The sequence below is a fragment of the Halichoerus grypus genome, chromosome 4, assembly GCF_964656455.1.
Source record: "Halichoerus grypus chromosome 4, mHalGry1.hap1.1, whole genome shotgun sequence".
Lineage (NCBI taxonomy): Eukaryota > Metazoa > Chordata > Mammalia > Carnivora > Phocidae > Halichoerus > Halichoerus grypus.
Window position 1 is genome coordinate 74,250,042 of NC_135715.1, and position 19,319 is coordinate 74,269,360.

A 19,319-nucleotide genomic window follows, 5' to 3' on the forward strand; every position below is an offset into this window, starting at 1 on the left:
CTGGACATGATGAATATGGTAAGAGAAATTGTGGTAAAGGCCTTTAATGTGAAGTTTTGTGGTAATCTGGCTGTATTTAATGTTTGCTCTAGCTATATACATGAGAAGCTCCAAATTCCTCTAGTGTCCTTGTTTAGTCCCCCTTGTTGTCTTTGGGTTTCCCTAAGAACTCCTCCTTAAATAGATCCACACCTCACAGTTCTTTCATGTGTAATGCACTATTACTATACCGGGGCCCCGTTGGTGTGTGGTAAGGTGTGTGGGAAGAGAAGTGTTCTTATGATTAAATCTCAGTCTTTTAGTGAGCCTGTGCCCCTGTGTCTTTATAGGTGTTTCTTAGCATTTTTCTCCCCTTGGGTGAGACAGGGAGGTTAGAGGGGGCTAGAATTGGGTAAACACCCTTCCCTTTAGGTGGGATAAGACTCTGGTAAAGTCTTTAACTTTGGAGACTAGGCTTTCATTATGGAGAATGCTCTGAGCATATATCAAAATGGTCACTTTCCCCCTCCTCCTGCCTGAACCACAAGGGGAATTTTTCTTGGCTTTTCACCATGAGAACCTGGTGGGGTTTCTAGAAGTAAATCCACAAAAATGTGAGTCTTCACCCATCAAGATTGCAACCCAAGGAGTGTCTCATTTTCGTGGTAACCCATACTCAGCCTACGTCAATTCCTCAAAATTACCAGTTAAATATTCCTACCAGTTTGTGACTTTATTAGTACCTTCTGCTCCACTTAAACAGAGCTCAGCTGTGATTCTCTGTATTCCCTTATCTCTTCAGATTTCTGGTGGAAGTTTGTCATGTGGTCTCACCTATCTCTGATAGGTCCAAAGAAGGTTGATTTTCACTTTGTTCAGCTTTTTTCTATAAGGATGACAGTGGTGAATCCAAGCTCTTTATGTGTCATTGTTGAAATTTCAGTGCCTTTGACTAACTTTTGACCTTTAATTTAAGTTTGTACAATGGACAGTACTCAAGTTTTTGAGAGGAATGAAGTTGCATATGTAATTAGATGAATGAGTTAGAATTTTCCAGAAGCTAGTCTTGTTAGTGAAGCTTACTATGGAAAACTCTGTCACTTACATATTGTGATTTACATAGTGATCCTGGTACATTGTTTCTCTAAGATTTTCTCTTATGTTTTAAATTCCTGTAAACTTTAGAGTTATGTCATTTTCAAAACTCATTCTTAAATAATCATTACTTAGTTACTGATAGACTTGTTTTACATATGAAGCATATAATGCAATTTTCCCATATAATGTGTACAGGTTGTGCTGCAGGATTTTACATAATTAATGTTGGCAAATGACTAAGGTACTCATGTTCTAGAGTGAACCATGTTGGAAGAATTACCTTTAGCTTCTGTTAACATCAGCAGCAGAAGGACTGGTAAAGAGAACCAATTTAGGAGTAGAAGAAAAAAATAAGACATTAAACTAATAGCTTTAGCTCCAAGCATTTACTTGTTCTAAGAAGCTGTAAAATTGAAAACAATATATTAACTAGAAAAGCACCAAGTTTTGTGTTCACTAACCAAATGAAATGTGAGAAGAATATTAAAGTGAGGAAAACTTCAATTTTGCCAGATTATTTTGGGGCAACAAAACAATTACAGTCACTTGAGATCATTGATGAGATATGCAGCCCACTGTGTAGAAAAAGCAGAAGTAGAATGTTTAATACGATATATATATATATCGTATATTTTATATATACACACACACACACACACACGTAATACCTCATAGTTCCTACACAGCATGAACGCAAATTTAAAGTGTTTGAATTCCATCTGTTATTAGACCTTCAGGTTTATAAAGCCCTCAGTAATTCAAGGATTATTAAAGTAACTTTATTTTTGGGAAAAACAGTTATTTCATTTAAGTAATGAGTATTGAGTAATGAAGATCTTCTGAGAAAAATAGGGAGGAGGATTTTTTTCATTAAAGCTTTTGGTGCTTGATGCCTGTTATGCTTTAAAATTTTTCCCCAGGTGGCACATTTTCTTAAAATTTCATTTATTAATATGTTTAGGGGAGACCATAAAAAAATCTCTGATTTCTGTAGATCATTGAATATAACTGAAAATTATAGTTAAATAAAATAATAAGCTTTTAAATATGATTTAGTATTTTATGGCATTCATTTCACATAGTCATAGAAGTAAAACAGAGTTGGTAAGAATCAAGAAATATTTTGGCAAACTTATTATTTCACTAATGTTTCAATAGAAAGTGGTAACTGATATTTTTTTTTATTTTACTTGTATTCGATGAAGGAATTTTCTTTAGCATTAATCTATATAACTTAAAATTTTATTACATATTTTCCTTAAAGTTCCTGAATTTTCCACTCTGCAACTGGCATGAGGAGTCATTTCTCTAAAATTTTGAGCTTCCAACACTTTATGTGAATTATGAAGGAAGGAAAGGTTGGGTGAGGAAAATAAGCTAAGGGAGGTGATGCTCACACATCTTAAATTGAGTGATGAGTCTCTACAGCTTCTTTATTTCTCCCTGAGAAGCCTGAGACTCAGTTTTGTAGAGTTCACTCCATTGTTCTGTTCCCACCTTTGACATTTTTCTCCAAAATTTTCTGAACTTTCTGATATGCTATTAACATCCATCTGTATTTTCCAACTGATATGAATTCACTCTTCTATACCTTTTAAAAAACAGCTTGAGATATAATCCACATCACATAAAATTTATGTTTAATGTGTACAATTCAATCTGTTTTAATATTTTCACTTATATATGCAACCATCACCACAGTCGACTTTTAGAACACTTTCATCACCTCTAAAAGAATCTCCCTACTCTTTAGTTATCATCTCTCTCATCCTCCTTCCCCCACCCTGAACAACCACTAATCTACTTTCTGTCTCTATGGGTTTGTTTATTCTTGACTTTCATGTGAATTGAATCATAATAGCATACAATCTTTTGTGACTGGCTTCTTTTAGTTACCACATTTTCAAGGTTCGTTCATGTCGTAGCATGCATTAATACCTCATAACCTTTTTATAGCTAAAGAATATTCCATTATATGGATATACCATATTTTGTTTATCCATTCATTAGGTTGTTATAACTTTTAGGCAGTTGTGAATAGTGCTGCTATAAACATACAAGTTTTGTGTAGACAATTTTCATTTGTCTTGGGTATATATACACGTATGAGTGGAATTGCTGGGTCATGGGTAAGCTCCATGTTTACCCATCTGTGGAACTGTCAGACTATTTTCCAAAGTGGCTACACCATTTTACATTCCCAACAGCAGTGTATGGGAGTTTTGCATTTCTCTATATCCTGATCAACACTTATTATCTGACTTTTTGATTCTAGTCATGCTAATGGATATGAAGTATTATCTCATTGTGGTTTCAATTGGCATTTCACTGATGACCAATGATGTCAAACTTCTTCTCATGTTATTTACTTTTTAATTTCAGAGCTATTTGAAGGAAAGAATGAGGTAAAAATATGCCTCAGACTACCATCTTGATTCAGGAAGTCTTTTCATTTATATTTAAAATGAGAAAAATAAAGTGATTCCCTCCCCCCACCTTTGTTTTAGGCAACACAACAAGCAGTTACTCAGAACTGTGAAGCTCTCGGAACCCGGATAGGTAAAGAAAATGACCTGGCCCTTATCATTGATGGTGAAACACTGAAGTATGCCCTCCATTCTGAAATTAAGAGGAGCTTCCTCAATTTGGCCCTCTCATGTAGAGCAGTATTATGCTGTAGGTAAGGATATATTCACTGTTCTTTTTCCCTCCCTGCTATCTTTAACACTGTTTATATAAAGAAAATGTGGGCATGGAAATACAAGTTTTTGTAGAAGCAAAGTTACTTCTTAGTAAAATATATGCTCAAATTGAAGAGAGATATGAATTTAATTTTAATTGTCAGGCTTAAGATGTTCCTAGAAAGCAGATTATAATTTTTCAGTGATAAATTGTTTAGTGATGTATTGACCAGATGAAAGACATCTTTAGTAAGAACAAAAGCCCTGTATTTATATTGAGGGGCAAATCTGAAAAAAAAATCCACCAATGTCTAGAGGAAAATGAAATTATCAGTGTTAGTGCAAGTCAAAACATCAATTTAAAAAGGCAAAACATGTACCACAAAGATGGCCAGAACTAAGAAAATAACAAAACTAGGTACAGAATAGTTGTTCCTTGCTCCTGAATGAAAATATTAAATGGACCAATTATTAAAACATCTTGATGCTTTGAACTTCTAAGTATTAATATAGATTTGCTCCTCAATCAGTTGAGTTCCTTATATGCTTCAAATGTTTCCCTTAGACGTCCTTCTGTGTTCACATTCATTCAGCATCTGCTACAAAAATTCAGCAGCTTCTGTTCTTCACTCCACTTTCACTTGTCATGACTGTAGTTTAGCCTTTAGGATTCTTTGTGATTTAGTCTTCCATCAGTTAGAACTGAAAAAACTAATGGAAAACTGAATTCAAGTCCAGCTTGGGCAAAAAGAGAATTTATTAGCTCGCATAACTGAAAATTCTATAGGTAAAGCTGACTTCAGGGGAAGCAAGAAAATTCATCAATAGTCAGTTCACCAAATTTTTTGTTTCTTTTAACTATTTAGATTTAATTGACCAGTTTTCATTTTGCATCATACCAATATTTTAAGGAATGCTCACTTTTTCTCCACTCAAACTTCCTACTCATGCTGGAGGAAGCAATGAGAGGACCTACTGAAGAAGCAGAGAGAAGGAGAGAACATTTTGCCACCAAGGATGGATATTCCAGAAGTTGGCTTGCAGTGAACTATTAGTGGTTTGTCCTAAATCTGGCTTTACTTGTGGTTTGATGTAGAGTTCAAATGGTGTCTCCCTTTTGAGTCATCTGGTGCAGGCTTTATCCCCAGGCCAGATACCCTTTTGGCAGCAAGTTGGGGGTTGAGAGACCCAAGCTTCACAACCTCATATGATTGCATGCAGAAGAAGATCCACATATGCTTTTTCCCAGAAATCTCAGCAAATGGGACATCATGTTTGGCTCTGAAAGATACTTACTTTCAGGAGCCCAGGATGAAAACAAAGGGATTATATACATGCTGGTAACAGTGGAAAGAGCCAATATACCCCTAGGTCCAAAGGGATCAGAGGAGGGAGGTAGTCACTGTACCTGCAAAGAGAGAGCCCTGCAGAGGGGACTGCTTCTAGAGGAGCCTTGAGCTGTGGTCAATAGACATAGCCACCTGGAGAAGACATGGCAGGGAGGAGCAGGGAAATGTCCAACTTGACCTCACTCTCCTCCCTGTCCAGCTTCTGCAGGGGTCACTCATTGGCCAACCATGACAGCAACTCTCGATGATCCAGGTCTAAGTGGTTCATTGCCTTAGTTTCTCCACTTAGTCACTTCGTCCCTTTAAGTGTGCCATTAGATGAACAGTAAACATAAATAAATACAAAACTGAAGTCTGTTGACTGAGCTATATCCTGAACTGATGAAAGCAATTTGGTATGGAACTGGCTGAAACTGTAACTTACAAAGGGAGTGGTGGTAGGGGAGGAGAGTAGAGTCTGTCTCTAACATTCTTCATGGCTTCAAAATTTTATGACTGAATTTTATTTTTATTTATTTTTTTTAAGATTTTATTTATTTATTTGAGAGACGGAGAAAGAGAGAGAGAAAGGGCAAGCATGAGCCGGGAGATGGGCAGAGGGAGAGGGAGAAGCAGGGTCAATCCCAGGCTCAATCCCAGGATCCTGAGAACGTGACCTGAGCCAAAGGGCAGACACTTAAACTACAGAGCCACCCATATATATATTTATATATTCTACTAAAATTTCATTAAGAATTTTTAGTCTATACTCATGAAGGGTATTTGTGGTTTTATTTCAAGTTTTTGAATGGCTTTGGTTTCAGGATAATTCCGGCCTGATAAACTAATTTGGGAGGTGTTTCTTTGTCCTCCGTTTTCTACACTTTCTGTGGTATTGGCATTATTTCTTCCTAAAATGTTTGATAGACTTCACTGTTGATGCCATCTGGATCTGACTTTGTGGGAAGGTCTTAATGAATAATTCAATTTATTTAGCAAATATTTTCTACTACTACTTCAGTTAGGTTTGTGATTTGTGTCTTTCAAGGAATTTATCCATTTGATCTAGTTGTCAAATGTGTTGGCATTAAGTTTTTCACAATATTCCTTTATTTGTTTGTTACTTTTGTGTGATATAGGGTGATGTTCCTTCTTTCCTTCCTCATATGAATAATTTACTCTTTTTTTCCTTGATCAGTCTAGTTACGGCTTTACCAATTTTGCTGCTATTTTCAAGAGGCCAACTCCATGGTTTGTTTTTATTTATGTTCTGATATATATCATATTTATAATGTATATGTACTATTATGTATAACAAATTAATATTATAAAATATATGCATGTTATAATATATAGTAATATAATATTCTCACATATAATACATACTTATCTGTATTATTTTCTACTTTTACCTTACTTTGGATTGAATTTATTTTTCTTTTTCACATAACTTAAGGTAGAGAATTTTATCATTGATTTAAATTTTTTTTTCTACTATAAGCATTTCAAGCCATAAATTTTCAAGCACTGATTTAACTACATTTCCCAAATTTTGATATGTTGTGTTTTCATTATCATTCAGTTCAAAGTACAGTATTTTCTCATTTCTCTTGATTTTTTTAATCTCATGGGCTATTTAAAAGTGTGTTATTTAATTCTCACACATTTGGGTCTTTCCTATATCCCTTTCTCTTACCGATTTCTAAGTTAAAGCTATTTTCAAATAAAATACTAGGTTTATTTTTTTCCCCCCTTGGTACTTTGTCATTCTGTTGTCTTCTGGCTCCCTTGTTTCTGATGAGAAGTTTGCACTGTTGTTACCCTGTATGTGATGAATCATTTTCCTCTTCCTACTTTCCAGATTCTTTCTTTGTTACTTGGTTTCAGTTGTTTGGCTATGTTGGCTCTATACATGGTCCTTATTATATTTGTTCTCCTTTGGATTCAGGGAATCCCTAAATTAATGTTTTGTTTGTTTTGTTTTTACTAGATTGGAAAATTTCAATCATTATTTTTTCAAGGTGTTTTTGTTTTTTTCTACTTTTGATTTCCTTTTTTTTTTTAAAGATTTTATTTATTTATTTGACAGAGACACAGCGAGAGGGAACACAAGCAGGGGGAGTGAGAGAGGGAGAGGGAGAAGGAGGCTTTCCGCTGAGCAGAGAGCCCAATGCGGGGCTCGATCCCAGGACCCTGGGATCATGACCTGAGCCGAAGGCAGACGCTTAACGACTGAGCCACCCAGGTGCCCTACTTTTGATTTCCTTTACTTTTGGGACTCTGATCACATACGTGAGTGAATGCTTGATGTTGACTTGTGGCCCTGCCATTGCATTTTTCTTTAATTTCCCCTCTTCTCTTTTTGTATTGCATATTTTCTATTGATGTGACTTCAAATTCACTGATTCCTTCCACTATCTCAGATCTGATGTTAAGTTCCTGAAGTACATTTTTCATTTCATCCCTAGAATTTCTATTTTTAATATAGTTTCCATTCTTCTGTTGGGATATGCTGTTTGTTGACTCATAATTGTTACAATTTTCTTTGATTCTTCAGACGTATTTTATTTCAATTCTATGAACATATTTATAATGCTGCTTTGAAGTCTTTGTCTGCAGAGTTGAGTCTTCACCCAATTACTTGGACAAGTTTGTGCCTCAACAATTCAAACCCTAAGACTTCTACCTCTGCTGCCAGGGCTATATGTGGTTGGATCAATGCTTTCAGAAGTATAACAAGTTGCAGCCTCTCTGGGCTCTTCCCTGCATATCCTTAATTTAGTGGTCCGTCTGGAATATGTAGAAAGTTTATTGTCTCAATGCTCCCATGATTCTTTTGTTGCAAAAATCTCCCTGTTAAATTTCTAGCTGATTTTCTGCCCTCCCTGAACTAAGAGAGCCACCCCAGTTGATAAAGATGTGGGTGATCATTATCTGCTCCAAACCATATCCACCATGTCCAGATAGTAAATTTGCAGATTCTTGCCCCACTCCCAGGTCAGGGGAATACGAACACCTCCAGGAAAGGAGGTCACAAACTTGCTGCACTTACCTGATACAGTAACATCTTTTCATGAATAAGCATGTCTCAAGTTCTTTTCCACCTTTGGTCATTTTCTGGTGAGATGAAATACTTGCTTTTAATCATTTTTTCCAGTTCTACACTTGTTTTCTTATTGAAGGAAATTGCCCAATGTCCTTATATGCCATTAACAGGTATAGAAAGTTTTCTTAAAAATTTAACCAACAGTTTGCTTACTGAATGTCATTTAGAAATAAAAAAGTTGAGATAGTTGGAGGGTGTCATACAGTATTTGTTATAATTGCTTAATCAGTGGCACTCAGGTGAACATAATTAAAAGAGAAAAATTAATTTTTAAAAGTCAATTTATGAAGCTGTAGACTTATTTTCCCCACAATTCTTATCACTATATGCCATAATTTTTGTTTTACTTACTTGGTTTATTGTCTGTCTCCTCTCCACTGCAATGTAAACTTCATGAAGGCAGGGATATTTATATATTTTATTTTCTGCTCTATCTTCTCTATCAAGGATTGTGCCTAGCTCATAGTAGGGACATAAATATTTGTTGAATAAATAATAATTACTGAATATGAGGTTACCTTTAAGTAGCTTACTCAGCAAGCACAAATATAGCAAAAACACTTGTTTATGTATCTAAGAAAACATCTGTGCCATACAATATGTTGAACCTATTTTACAATTTTTTAAAAAGCTTTTATTTAAATTCTAGTTAGTTAACATATAGTGTAATACAGTTTCAGATGTACAATATAGTGATTCAACACTCCCATACATCACCTGGTGCTCATCACAAGTGCACTCCTTAATCACCATCACCTATTTAACCCAAATTTTGAGTGGAAACCATTTTATTTTTTATTCCTCACACTGATTATATTGATAAAGAAGTCAATTGTATGTGCCCATGGAAAAATCATGACATTATTCCAGCCAATTGGTTTATTTATCTCTGTATATTTTTAACCCATGAAAATAGATGATAAAAGTACTGTAATTTTTGAATTAAGTCAAATGAGACTCAAGTATTAGTTTTATAGGTTGGAATCTATTATGTGTTCTTTATAAATTATTGTTGAATTTGTTATTTGGTTCCATGTTATGGATTAAAAATCAAAATGAGAGTTGACATGTAAAATACTATTTTTGGAAAGTAAAGATGTCTATTCGGATGAGAAGAGTAGAAATGAACTGTTTAATGTCTGTTTTGAATTCCTAAAACTATTTTTTAGGGCTGTGTTTTCTTATCACTCTTTTGCTCTGAAACAGCATATTGACTTTTTTCCTATCCTGAGTAGATTTCTCCCCTTTCAATTTTTGTGACTAGATGGCTATGGGACTTCTATGTTGTTTCAGTCAATAGAATGACAAGATGAACTTGGCCAGACATGAATGTAAATACCATCAATTGGAAAGAACCCTGAAATTTCAGGATTAGGGAAATTTGGCGTAATGCCCATACATGGACACATGACCTAAAGTGTTTTATTAATTGGAGCTCAATTAACAGATGGTTATTAAAAGACTAATATTATTTTAGGATTTATTTTCATATATGGTTGGGGAGGACCCAAAATCAGAATAGTGATGATCCAGTTCTATTCTTAACTGGTCAGAACTGACTTGGAGCTTTGGTGAAAGGCCTAGAACCACATTACCAAAGGACTGAAGGACTCGGTGATGTTTAGCAAGGGGAGGAGAAGGTTTAGTGGGTCCCTGACAGTTCTCTTCTTATATTTTGGAGAGCTTGGTTGTCTCAGAGGATAGAATTAAGATTTGAAAGTTTAAAGAGTGAAATTTGGGATTAATATGAGGTAGTTTTTCTTTTTTCCACAAATATCGTAGTCTGGGGCGCCTGGGTGGCTCAGTTGGTTAAGCGACTGCCTTCGGCTCAGGTCATGATCCTGGAGTCCCGGGATCGAGTCCCGCATCCGGCTCCCTGCTCGGCAGGGAGTCTGCTTCTCCCTCTGACCCTCCTCCCTCTCATGCTCTCTGTCTCTCATTCTCTCTCTCAAATAAATAAATAAAATCTTTAAAAAAAAAAATCGTAGTCTGAATATAAAAGTAGTTGCCAGACTAAATGGTGAAATTATTATCATTGTCGGCATTCCAGCAAAACAACCATCATCTCTTGTTGGAAACGAAACTTACAAATGGTTTCTGGAACATCCTCTACTTCGGTAACTTTTCATACTGTGCCGACAAAGTAATGTTAACTCACTATATTTTCTTCATTAAGAAGCAAAAGTTTTTCCATCTGTGCTTCTGTCTTAAAATTTGGAGTGTGCACCAGCCAAGGAAGCCTATCTCCTCAGTTTTTAATAATCTCACTTAAAATTTGGAAGGTTTAAATTTAAATTAGTTTTTAGGAGCTGTTTTGTGGGAAGGGGATGATCATTCAATTACTAGAAAATAAAACCTTTGTGTGTCTCTTATTTTTTGGATAGAGGTGTGTATCCAATTCATTTAGTGGATGAATACATAAGTGATGAATAAGAGATAAAAATTTTGCTTCTCTTTCCTTGATATATCCGTAAGTATTTTGTGTAGACAGGGTCTGCTAGCCTGAAATATTTTAGGAATACTAAATTTGCTTTTGTAAGCTTATCTGAGGGGGGAAAAAGGATCAACAGTATTCTCATTTATTGGACACATACCATGGAAAGAACAAACATTTGCTATGTTAGGTTACTTTGCTTTTGTTTGTTGTTACCACAGACTCGCTTGACTGACACCTTCATGTTTTTACATCTCCTTGTATTTTTCAAGTTCACTTGAAGGTACTTTGATTTTCGTAGGCTAGTCTACAGGCTATCCTTTGGGTAAATGCCTTCAAATAGTTTCAGAAATCTTCACTTCTTACTCTTGTTTAGGTAGATGATATAAATTAGTAGAGCAGGCCAGTGTTAGGCAACAGGGAGTGATGGGGAGAAAGGCAAATTGAAGAGTTTATCTCCATGTAAACTGGGCAACTGATAATTGTGTATTTCTTTTGGATGTTAAAGAAGTTACTGTGTGGTTTCTTTGCTTTCCTTTTTATTTTGGGTGAGGGTGGGAGGGAACGTTTTTTAAAAATTGAGTATAGTTGACACACAATGTTACATTAGTTTCAGGAGTAGGACATAGTAATTGGACATCTCTATATGTTATGCTATGCTCACCACAAAGAGAGCTCCCGTCTGTCACCATACAACACTATTACAGTACCACTGACTATATTCCCTGTGCTGTACTTTTTATCCCCATGACTTACTTATTCCATAACTGAAAGCCTGTATCTCTAAGTCCTCTTCACCCATTTTACGCATCCCTCCATCCCCTCCCCCTCCAGCAGCCATAAGTTTGTTCTTTGTATTTATAGTTCTGATTCTGCTTTTTGTTTGTTTATTCATTTGTTTTTTAGATTGGTGGGTGGAACATATTTATATATGTAAAAAGCTTAATTAATGAATTGGGAAATTTACCAGTAACTGATATTTAAAGGTGGTTATGTGTAGATCTTTGTTGACTCCTTGTTAAAGGCTTTTAGAACAAGGTGAACAAAAACAAAGCAGTAAAATTGGTGGTTTCTGTCTTCTTTTTCAGGTTATCTTCCCTCCAGAAGGCAGAAATAGTCTACTTGGTTAAGAAGCATGTAGGGGCCATCACTCTTGCCATTGGGGATGGTGCCAATGATGTTGGGATGATCCAGATGGCCCACGTGGGTGTGGGAATCAGTGGGAATGAGGGCATGCTGGCCACCAACAACTCAGATTATTCCATTGCACAGGTCAGTAGTGTGGGCATGAGAGTATTGGAATATCTTGAATCTATCCCCAAGGCCTACCCCACTCTTTAAGTTGCTTTTCATATGAAACTGCCAGCACATTTGGGGTTTTCTTTAGTTTTGTCCTTACGCACTTTGCAGCAAAAAGAGTTTTCCTTGAGCAGTTATGGAGTTGGTCATACTGATGCCACCAAGAATCTATAGCTCTGCTAATACAATCTCTAAATCCCCAGTCTCTTCAATCTGTAATGTGTGCTTTGCTTTGTGGTGTCTCTCAATGAAGATTTCTTAAAGACTTATAATCTCCCCATTTCTGCTTTTTTAAAAGTAGGCATTGCCTCTTGGCAGGCATTTAAAAAAATAGACTGTATTTTAGAGCAATTATAGCTTCACAACAAAATTGAGCAGAAAATATAGAGTTGCCGTATATTCCCTGCCTTCCCCCACAAATTCCCCCATCATCAACATCCCCTACCAGAGCAGTATATTTGTTATAACTGATGAACCTACACTGACACATCATTATCATTACCCAAAGTCCACAGTTTACATTAGGGCTCACTCTTGGTGTTGTATATTCTATGGGTTTGGAGAAATGTATAATGACGAGTATCCACCATCACAGTATCATACAGAGTAGTTTTACTGCCTTAAAAATCCTCTGCACTCTGCCTATTCATCATTCCCTCCATGCACGAACCCTTGGCAACCACTGATTTTTGTACTATCTCCATGGTTTTGTCTTCTCCAGAATGTCATATTCATACAGTATGGCTTCTTTCACTTAGTAATATGCATTGAAGTGTCCTCCACGTCTTTTATGGCTTGATAGCTCATTTCTATTTAGTGATGAATAACATTCCACTTTCTGGATGTACAATACTTTATCCATTCATCTACTGAAAAACATCTTATTTCCCAGTTTGGGCAATTATTAATAAAGCTGTTACAAATATCCATGTGCAGGTTTTTTTGTGTGGACATAAGTTTTCAACTCCTTTGGATTTATACCCAGGAATATAATTGCTAGATCATATAGTAAAAGTATAAAAGTATGTCTAGTTTTGTAAGAAACTGCCAAACTGCCTTCCACAGTAGCTGTACCATTTATTGGAAGGCATTTAAGTAGTGTGTGTGGTCTGTGATTTACAACCTCTGTATATTTATGTAATATCCTAGGCTGTTTAACAAGAATACCTCCTCCTTCTACATATTAATATTTTGACTTTTGAAGAATATTTTAATCAATAATTTAAGATTAGCTTTTAATGGATCTAGTATTTTATCACAGTTGAGCAACTAACAATAACACTTTTCAATTTTGCTGAATTCAGGAGGCACCTGTAATTCTTGAACATTCCTTGGGAATAATCCCATACGCTGAGTAGGTCATCCCTGCTGGGGCTATTCTTATGGTGGCTATCTCTGAGGGGCTAGATGATTTAGTACCCTGTCCACAGGTAAACAGATGCCTGAAACTGGAGTGGTAACAAAATGGATTCCTAGGATTTTACAGCATAGATGAAAAGCATATTACCCCAGTGTTTGAATCAGATCCATTCTGAGACCCTTCTTCTTACTTACAGATTAAGTGTTCTGGTTTTATAGCAGGGAAAACTAAGGCTCCTCTGTGCTAGAATATTTGTGTTGGGGGGGAGAGTGTCAGTAAACCATGATCAGAGCACCTGTGTCTGTAAATAAGCAAATGGCCACACTAAAGTCACCCAATCCTGTCCTTAACTGCTACATGCTATTGGGGGATACATACTTCCAGTGATCTCAGCAATTATATGTGACATAAGCCTTGAACTACTAAACACTGTAGACACACCAAGCTGGCCAGTATCAGGAGTCCTGGGGATCCAGGGAAACATTTCTGGCTTTTTTGTTTGTTTTTTTTAGATTCCACATTATAAGTGAAATCAAATGGTATTAATCTTTTTCTGTTGGACTTATTTTACTGAGCACAATATCTACTAGGTCCATTCATATTGTCATAAAAGGCAAGATTTCATTCTTTTTTATGGCTAATATTCCATTACACACACACACACACACACACACACACACACACACACACCATATCTTCTTTTTTTTTTTTTAACCACCAACCAATATGGAACCTTTATTTTTTTTAAAAAAAATTTTTTATTGTTATGTTAATCCCCATACATTACATCATTAGTTTTAGATATAGTGTTCCATGATTCATTGTTTGTGCATAACACCCAGTGCTCCATGCAGAACGTGCCCTCCTCAATACCCATCACCAGGCTAACCCATCCTCCCACCCCCCTCCCCTCTAGAACCCTCAGTTTGTTTTTCAGAGTCCATTGTCTCTCATGGTTCTTCTCCCCCTCCGATTTCCCCCCCTTCATTCTTCCCCTCCTGCTACATTCTTCTTCTTCTTTTTTTCTTTCTTAACATATATTGCATTATTTGTTTCAGAGGTACAGATCTGAGATTCAACAGTCTTGCACAATTCACAGCGCTTACCAGAACACATACCCTCCCCAGTGTCCATCACCCAGTCACCCCATCCCTCCCACCCCACCCCCCACTCCAGCAACCCTCAGTTTGTTTCCTGAGATTAAGAATTCCTCATATCAGTGAGGTCATATGATACATGTCTTTCTCTGTTTGACTTATTTCGCTCAGCATAATACCCTCCAGTTCCATCCACGTCGTTGCAAATGGCAAGATCTTATTCCTTTTGATGGCTGCATAATATTCCATTGTGTATATATACCACAACTTCTTTATCCATTCATCTGTTGATGGACATCTTGGCTCTTTCCACAGTTTGGCTATTGTGGACATTGCTGCTATAAACATCGGGATGCACGTACCCTTTCGGGCCCCTACTTTTGTATCTTTGGGGTAAATTCCCAGGAGTGCAATTGCTGGATCATATGGTAGCTCTATTTTCAACTTTTTGAGGAACCTCCATACTGTTTTCCAGAGTGGCTGCACCAGCTTGCATTCCCACCAACAGTGTAGGAGGGTTCCCCTTTCTCCGCATCCCCGCCAACATCTGTCATTTCCTGACTTGTTAATTTTAGCCATTCTGACTGGTGTGAGGTGGTATCTCATTGAGGTTTTGATTTGGATTTCCCTGATGCCAAGCGATATTGAACACTTTTTCATGTGTCTGTTGGCCGTTTGGATGTCTTCTTTGGAAAAATGTCTGTTCATGTCTTCTGCCCATTTCTTGATTGGATTCTTTGTTCTTTTGGTGTTGAGTTTGATGAGTTCTTTATAGATTTTGGATACTAGCCCTTTATCTGATATGTCATTTGCAAATATCTTCTCCCATTCTGTCAGTTGTCTTTTGGTTTTGTTGACTGTTTCCTTTGCTTTGCAAAAGCTTTTTATCTTGATGAAGTCCCAATAGTTCATTTTTGCCCTTGCTTCCCTTGCCTTTGGCGATGTTTCTAGGAAGAAGTTGCTGCGGCTGAGGTCGAAGAGGTTGCTGCCTGTGTTCTCCTTTAGGATTTTGATGGACTCCTGTCTCACATTGAGGTCTTTCAACCATTTGGAGTCTATTTTTGTGTGTGGTGTAAGGAAATGGTCCAGTTTCATTCTTCTGCATGTGGCTGTCCAATTTTCCCAACACCATTTGTTGAAGAGACTGTCTTTTTTCCATTGGACATTCTTTCCTGCTTTGTCAAAGATTAGTTGACCATATAGTTGAGGGTCCATTTCTGGGCTCTCTATTCTGTTCCATTGATCTATGTGTCTGTTTTTGTGCCAGTACCATACTGTCTTGATGATGACAGCTTTGTAGTAGAGCTGGAAGTCTGGAATTGTGATGCCGCCAGCTTTGCTTTTCTTTTTCAACATTCCTCTGGCTATTTGGGGTCTTTTCTGGTTCCATACAAATTTTAGGATTATTTGTGGAACCTTTATTTTTAAGGTAATTTCTGTACATCTGGAATATGAGAGTAATCCTTTTACAAATGGAACTGATTACTAGAATAAACGACGACAAAACCATAACTGGTATTTCATGTGAATCCACAGGAGTTTAAGCTTCAAATCCAGCCAAGAAGTTTGTTACAATCTCTTTCAGCTTAGCATCTGACTGTTCTGAGATCTTTCCATCAGTCCTTATATTGCCCAACAGGGCCTGGTGCTGGCTGATAACATGAGCCAGGAAAGCATGCTCAAACTTTGTGATCTTGCTGGGGTCCAATTTATCAAGATACCCTCTTACACCAGCATAAATAACAGCCACTTGTTCTTCAATGGCCATGGGAGAATACTGTCCTTGCTTCAGCAGCTCAGTCAGTCGCATGCCACGACTCAAGAGTTGCTGAGTGGCAGCATCGAGGTCAGAACCGAACTGGGCAAAAGCAGCAACCTCGCGATACTGAGCCAATTCCAGCTTCATGGTCCCTGCCACCTGCTTCATGGCCCTGGTTTGGGCAGCAGATCCAACACGAGACACAGACAAACCAACGTTAATGGCAGGGCAGATATCTTTGTAGAACAATTCTGTTTCCAAGAAGATCTGTCCATCAGTGATGGAAATGACATTTGTTGGAATGTAAGCAGACACATCACCAGCTTGTGTTTCCATGACTGGTAAAGCAGTCAAGGAGCCACCACCAAAAGAATCGTTCATTTTGGCTGCTCTCTCTAGCAGATGGGAGTGTAGGTAGAACACATCACCAGGATAGGCCTCACGACCAGGGGGCCGGCGGAGCAGCAGAGACATCTGACGATAAGCAACAGCCTGTTTGGATAAGTCATCGTAGATGATCAAAGCATGTTTGCCATTATCTCTAAAATATTCTCCCATAGAACAGCCAGAGTAAGGAGCCAGGTACTGAAGGGGAGCAGCATCAGAAGCAGTAGCTGAAACCACAATGGTGTACTTCATGGCATCTGCATCTGTAAGTCTCTTCACCAACTGGGCAACAGTGGATCTCTTCTGACCAATAGCAACGTAGATACAGTATAGCTTCTTCTTTTCATCAGTTCCATCATTGAAACGTTTCTGGTTAATGATTGTGTCAATAGCAATTGATGTTTTGCCAGTCTGTCGGTCACCAATAATCAGCTCACGCTGACCACGACCAATTGGCACCAAGCTATCCACAGCCTTAATACCAGTCTGCATTGGTTCATGCACAGAGATTCGAGTAATGATCCCAGGGGCTTTCAGGCCAACTCGCCTACGGATCTTGGAACCAATTGGACCCTTTCCATCAATGGCATTACCAAGGGCATCTACAACACGGCCCAATAGCTCCTCACCAACTGGAACATCCACAATGGCTCCTGTTCTCTTCACAATATCTCCTTCCTTAATTAGTTTATCATTTCCAAACACGACAACACCAACATTGTCAGGTTCCAAGTTCAAAGACATACCCTTTAAACCTGAAGAAAACTCTACCATTTCTTCTGCCTGAACATTTCTCAGCCCATGTACACGGGCAATACCATCACCAATGCTTAGGACATGCCCAGTCTCTTCAAGGTCAACAGAGGTATCAGCTCCAAGAATACGCTCTTCAAGGATAGAGGACACTTCGGCAGTACCAATCTTCTGAAGACGAGTGTTAGAGGCATGGAGGTTCCTTGCAGCAATGAAGGAGGATCCCAAAGCATTTTTGGAGACCAGCCTGGCCCGCCGAGGGAGGGCGCGGGCCACAGCCGCTGCGACGTGCACGGACAGCATCTTTGCAGGTTCTCCTTGGGTGGTTTCTCTGCAGCCGCAGCCTCTGGACTGACTGGGACCCACACCATATCTTCTTTATCCATTCATCTATTGATGGACACTGAGGTTGCTTCCATATCTTGGCTATTGTCAGTAATGCTTCAGTAAACATAAAGGTGCAATAATACCTTTTCAAGTTAGTGTTTTTGTTTTCTTTGGGTAAATACACAGTAGTGGAATTACAAGATTATTTGGTATTTTTAATATTTCGAGGAACCTGAATACTATTTTCCTCAGTGGCTGTACCAGTTTGTATTCCCACCAAAAAGCACGAGGGTTCCTTTTTCCCCACAGCCTCACCAACACCTGGTATTTCTTGTCTTTTTGATTCTAGCCATTCTGACAGGTGTGAGGTGATACTTCATTTTGGTTTTGATTAGCATTTCCCTGCAAATTAGGTGATGTTTGGTGCAAATTAGGTGATTGGTGATGTTGAGAATATTTTCATGTGTTTGCCATCTGTGTATCTTCTTTGGAAAAATATTCATGTCCTCTCCCCATTTTTTAAAGTTTTTATATGAATTCCGGTTAGTTAACATGCAGTGTAGTATTAGTCTCAGGTGTACAACGTAGTGATTCAACACTTCCATACAATACCCAATGTTCATCACAAGTGCACTCCCTAATCCCCATCACCTATTAAACCCACCTCCCCCAAACCTCTGCCTTTTTAAATTGGGTTATTTACAGTTTTGGGGTGCTCAATTGACTAGCTTCATTATATATTTTTAATATTATTCCTTATCAAATATATAATTTTTTTTAAAGATTTTATTTATTTGACAGAGAGAGACAGCAAGAGAGGGAACACAAGCAGGGGGAGTGGGAGAGGGAGAAGCAGGAGTCCCAATGCGGGACTTGATCCCAGGACCCTGAGATCATGACCTGAGCCGGAGGCAGACGCCCAACGACTGAGCCACCCAGTTGCCCCATCAAATATGTAATTTTCAAACGTCTTCTTCCACTCAGTAGGTTGCCTTTTCATTTTGTTGATGGTTTCCTTAGCTGTGTAAAAGATTTTTGTTTTGATGTTGTCCCCATATTTTTTTTTTGCTTTTGTTTTCCTTGCCTGAGGACATATATATAGAAAAGTGTTGCTAAGGTCAATGTCCAGGGGATTGCTTTCTTTTTTTCAAGTTTTTATTTAAATACAGTTAGTTGGGGCACCTGGGTGGCTCAGTCGGTTAAGCGTCTGCCTTTGGCTCAGGTCATGATCCCAGGGTCCTAGGATCGAGCCCCGCATCGGGCTCCCTGCTCGGCGGGGAGCCTGCTTCTCCCTCTCTCTCTGCTGCTCCCCCTGCTTGTGCTCTATCCCTCTCTCTCTCAAATAAATAATAAAATCTTAAAAAAAATTTTTTTAAATACAGTTAGTTAACATACAGTGTAATATTAGTTTCAGGTGTAGAATTTAGTGATTCATCACCTACAACACCCAGTGCTCATCACAAGTGCCCTGGGATTCAGGTCTCACATTTAGGTCATTAATTCATTTTGAGTTTACTTTTCTGTATTATGTAAGAAAGTAGCCCAGTTTCATTCTTTTGCAAGTGGCTTTCCAATTTTCCCAACATCTTTTTTTGAAGAGACTGGCTTTTTCCCCATTGTATATTCTTGCCTCCTTTGCTGTAGATTAATTGGCCATATACGTGTGGGATATTTCTCAGCTCTCTATTCTTTTTTTTTTAATTATTATTAA

At 37.8% G+C, this 19,319-nt stretch overlaps 1 protein-coding gene and 1 pseudogene across 2 annotated transcripts in view; one reads left to right on the plus strand and one right to left on the minus strand.

The window, feature by feature from the left end:
• LOC118541633 (phospholipid-transporting ATPase IB-like) overlaps positions 1-19,319 on the plus strand; it is a 158,438-nt gene that overhangs the window by 87,347 nt on the left and 51,772 nt on the right. The window contains 2 exon segments of the mRNA XM_078070016.1: positions 3,585-3,757; positions 11,715-11,898. Coding sequence (XP_077926142.1) covers positions 3,585-3,757; positions 11,715-11,898 — 357 coding nt within the window.
• LOC118541634 (ATP synthase F(1) complex subunit alpha, mitochondrial pseudogene) lies at positions 13,982-17,639 on the minus strand (annotated as a pseudogene). The gene is made up of 2 exons (XR_013447039.1): positions 15,799-17,639; positions 13,982-14,018 (listed from the first exon to the last, which is right to left on the minus strand). The product of XR_013447039.1 is annotated as an ATP synthase F(1) complex subunit alpha, mitochondrial pseudogene (transcript).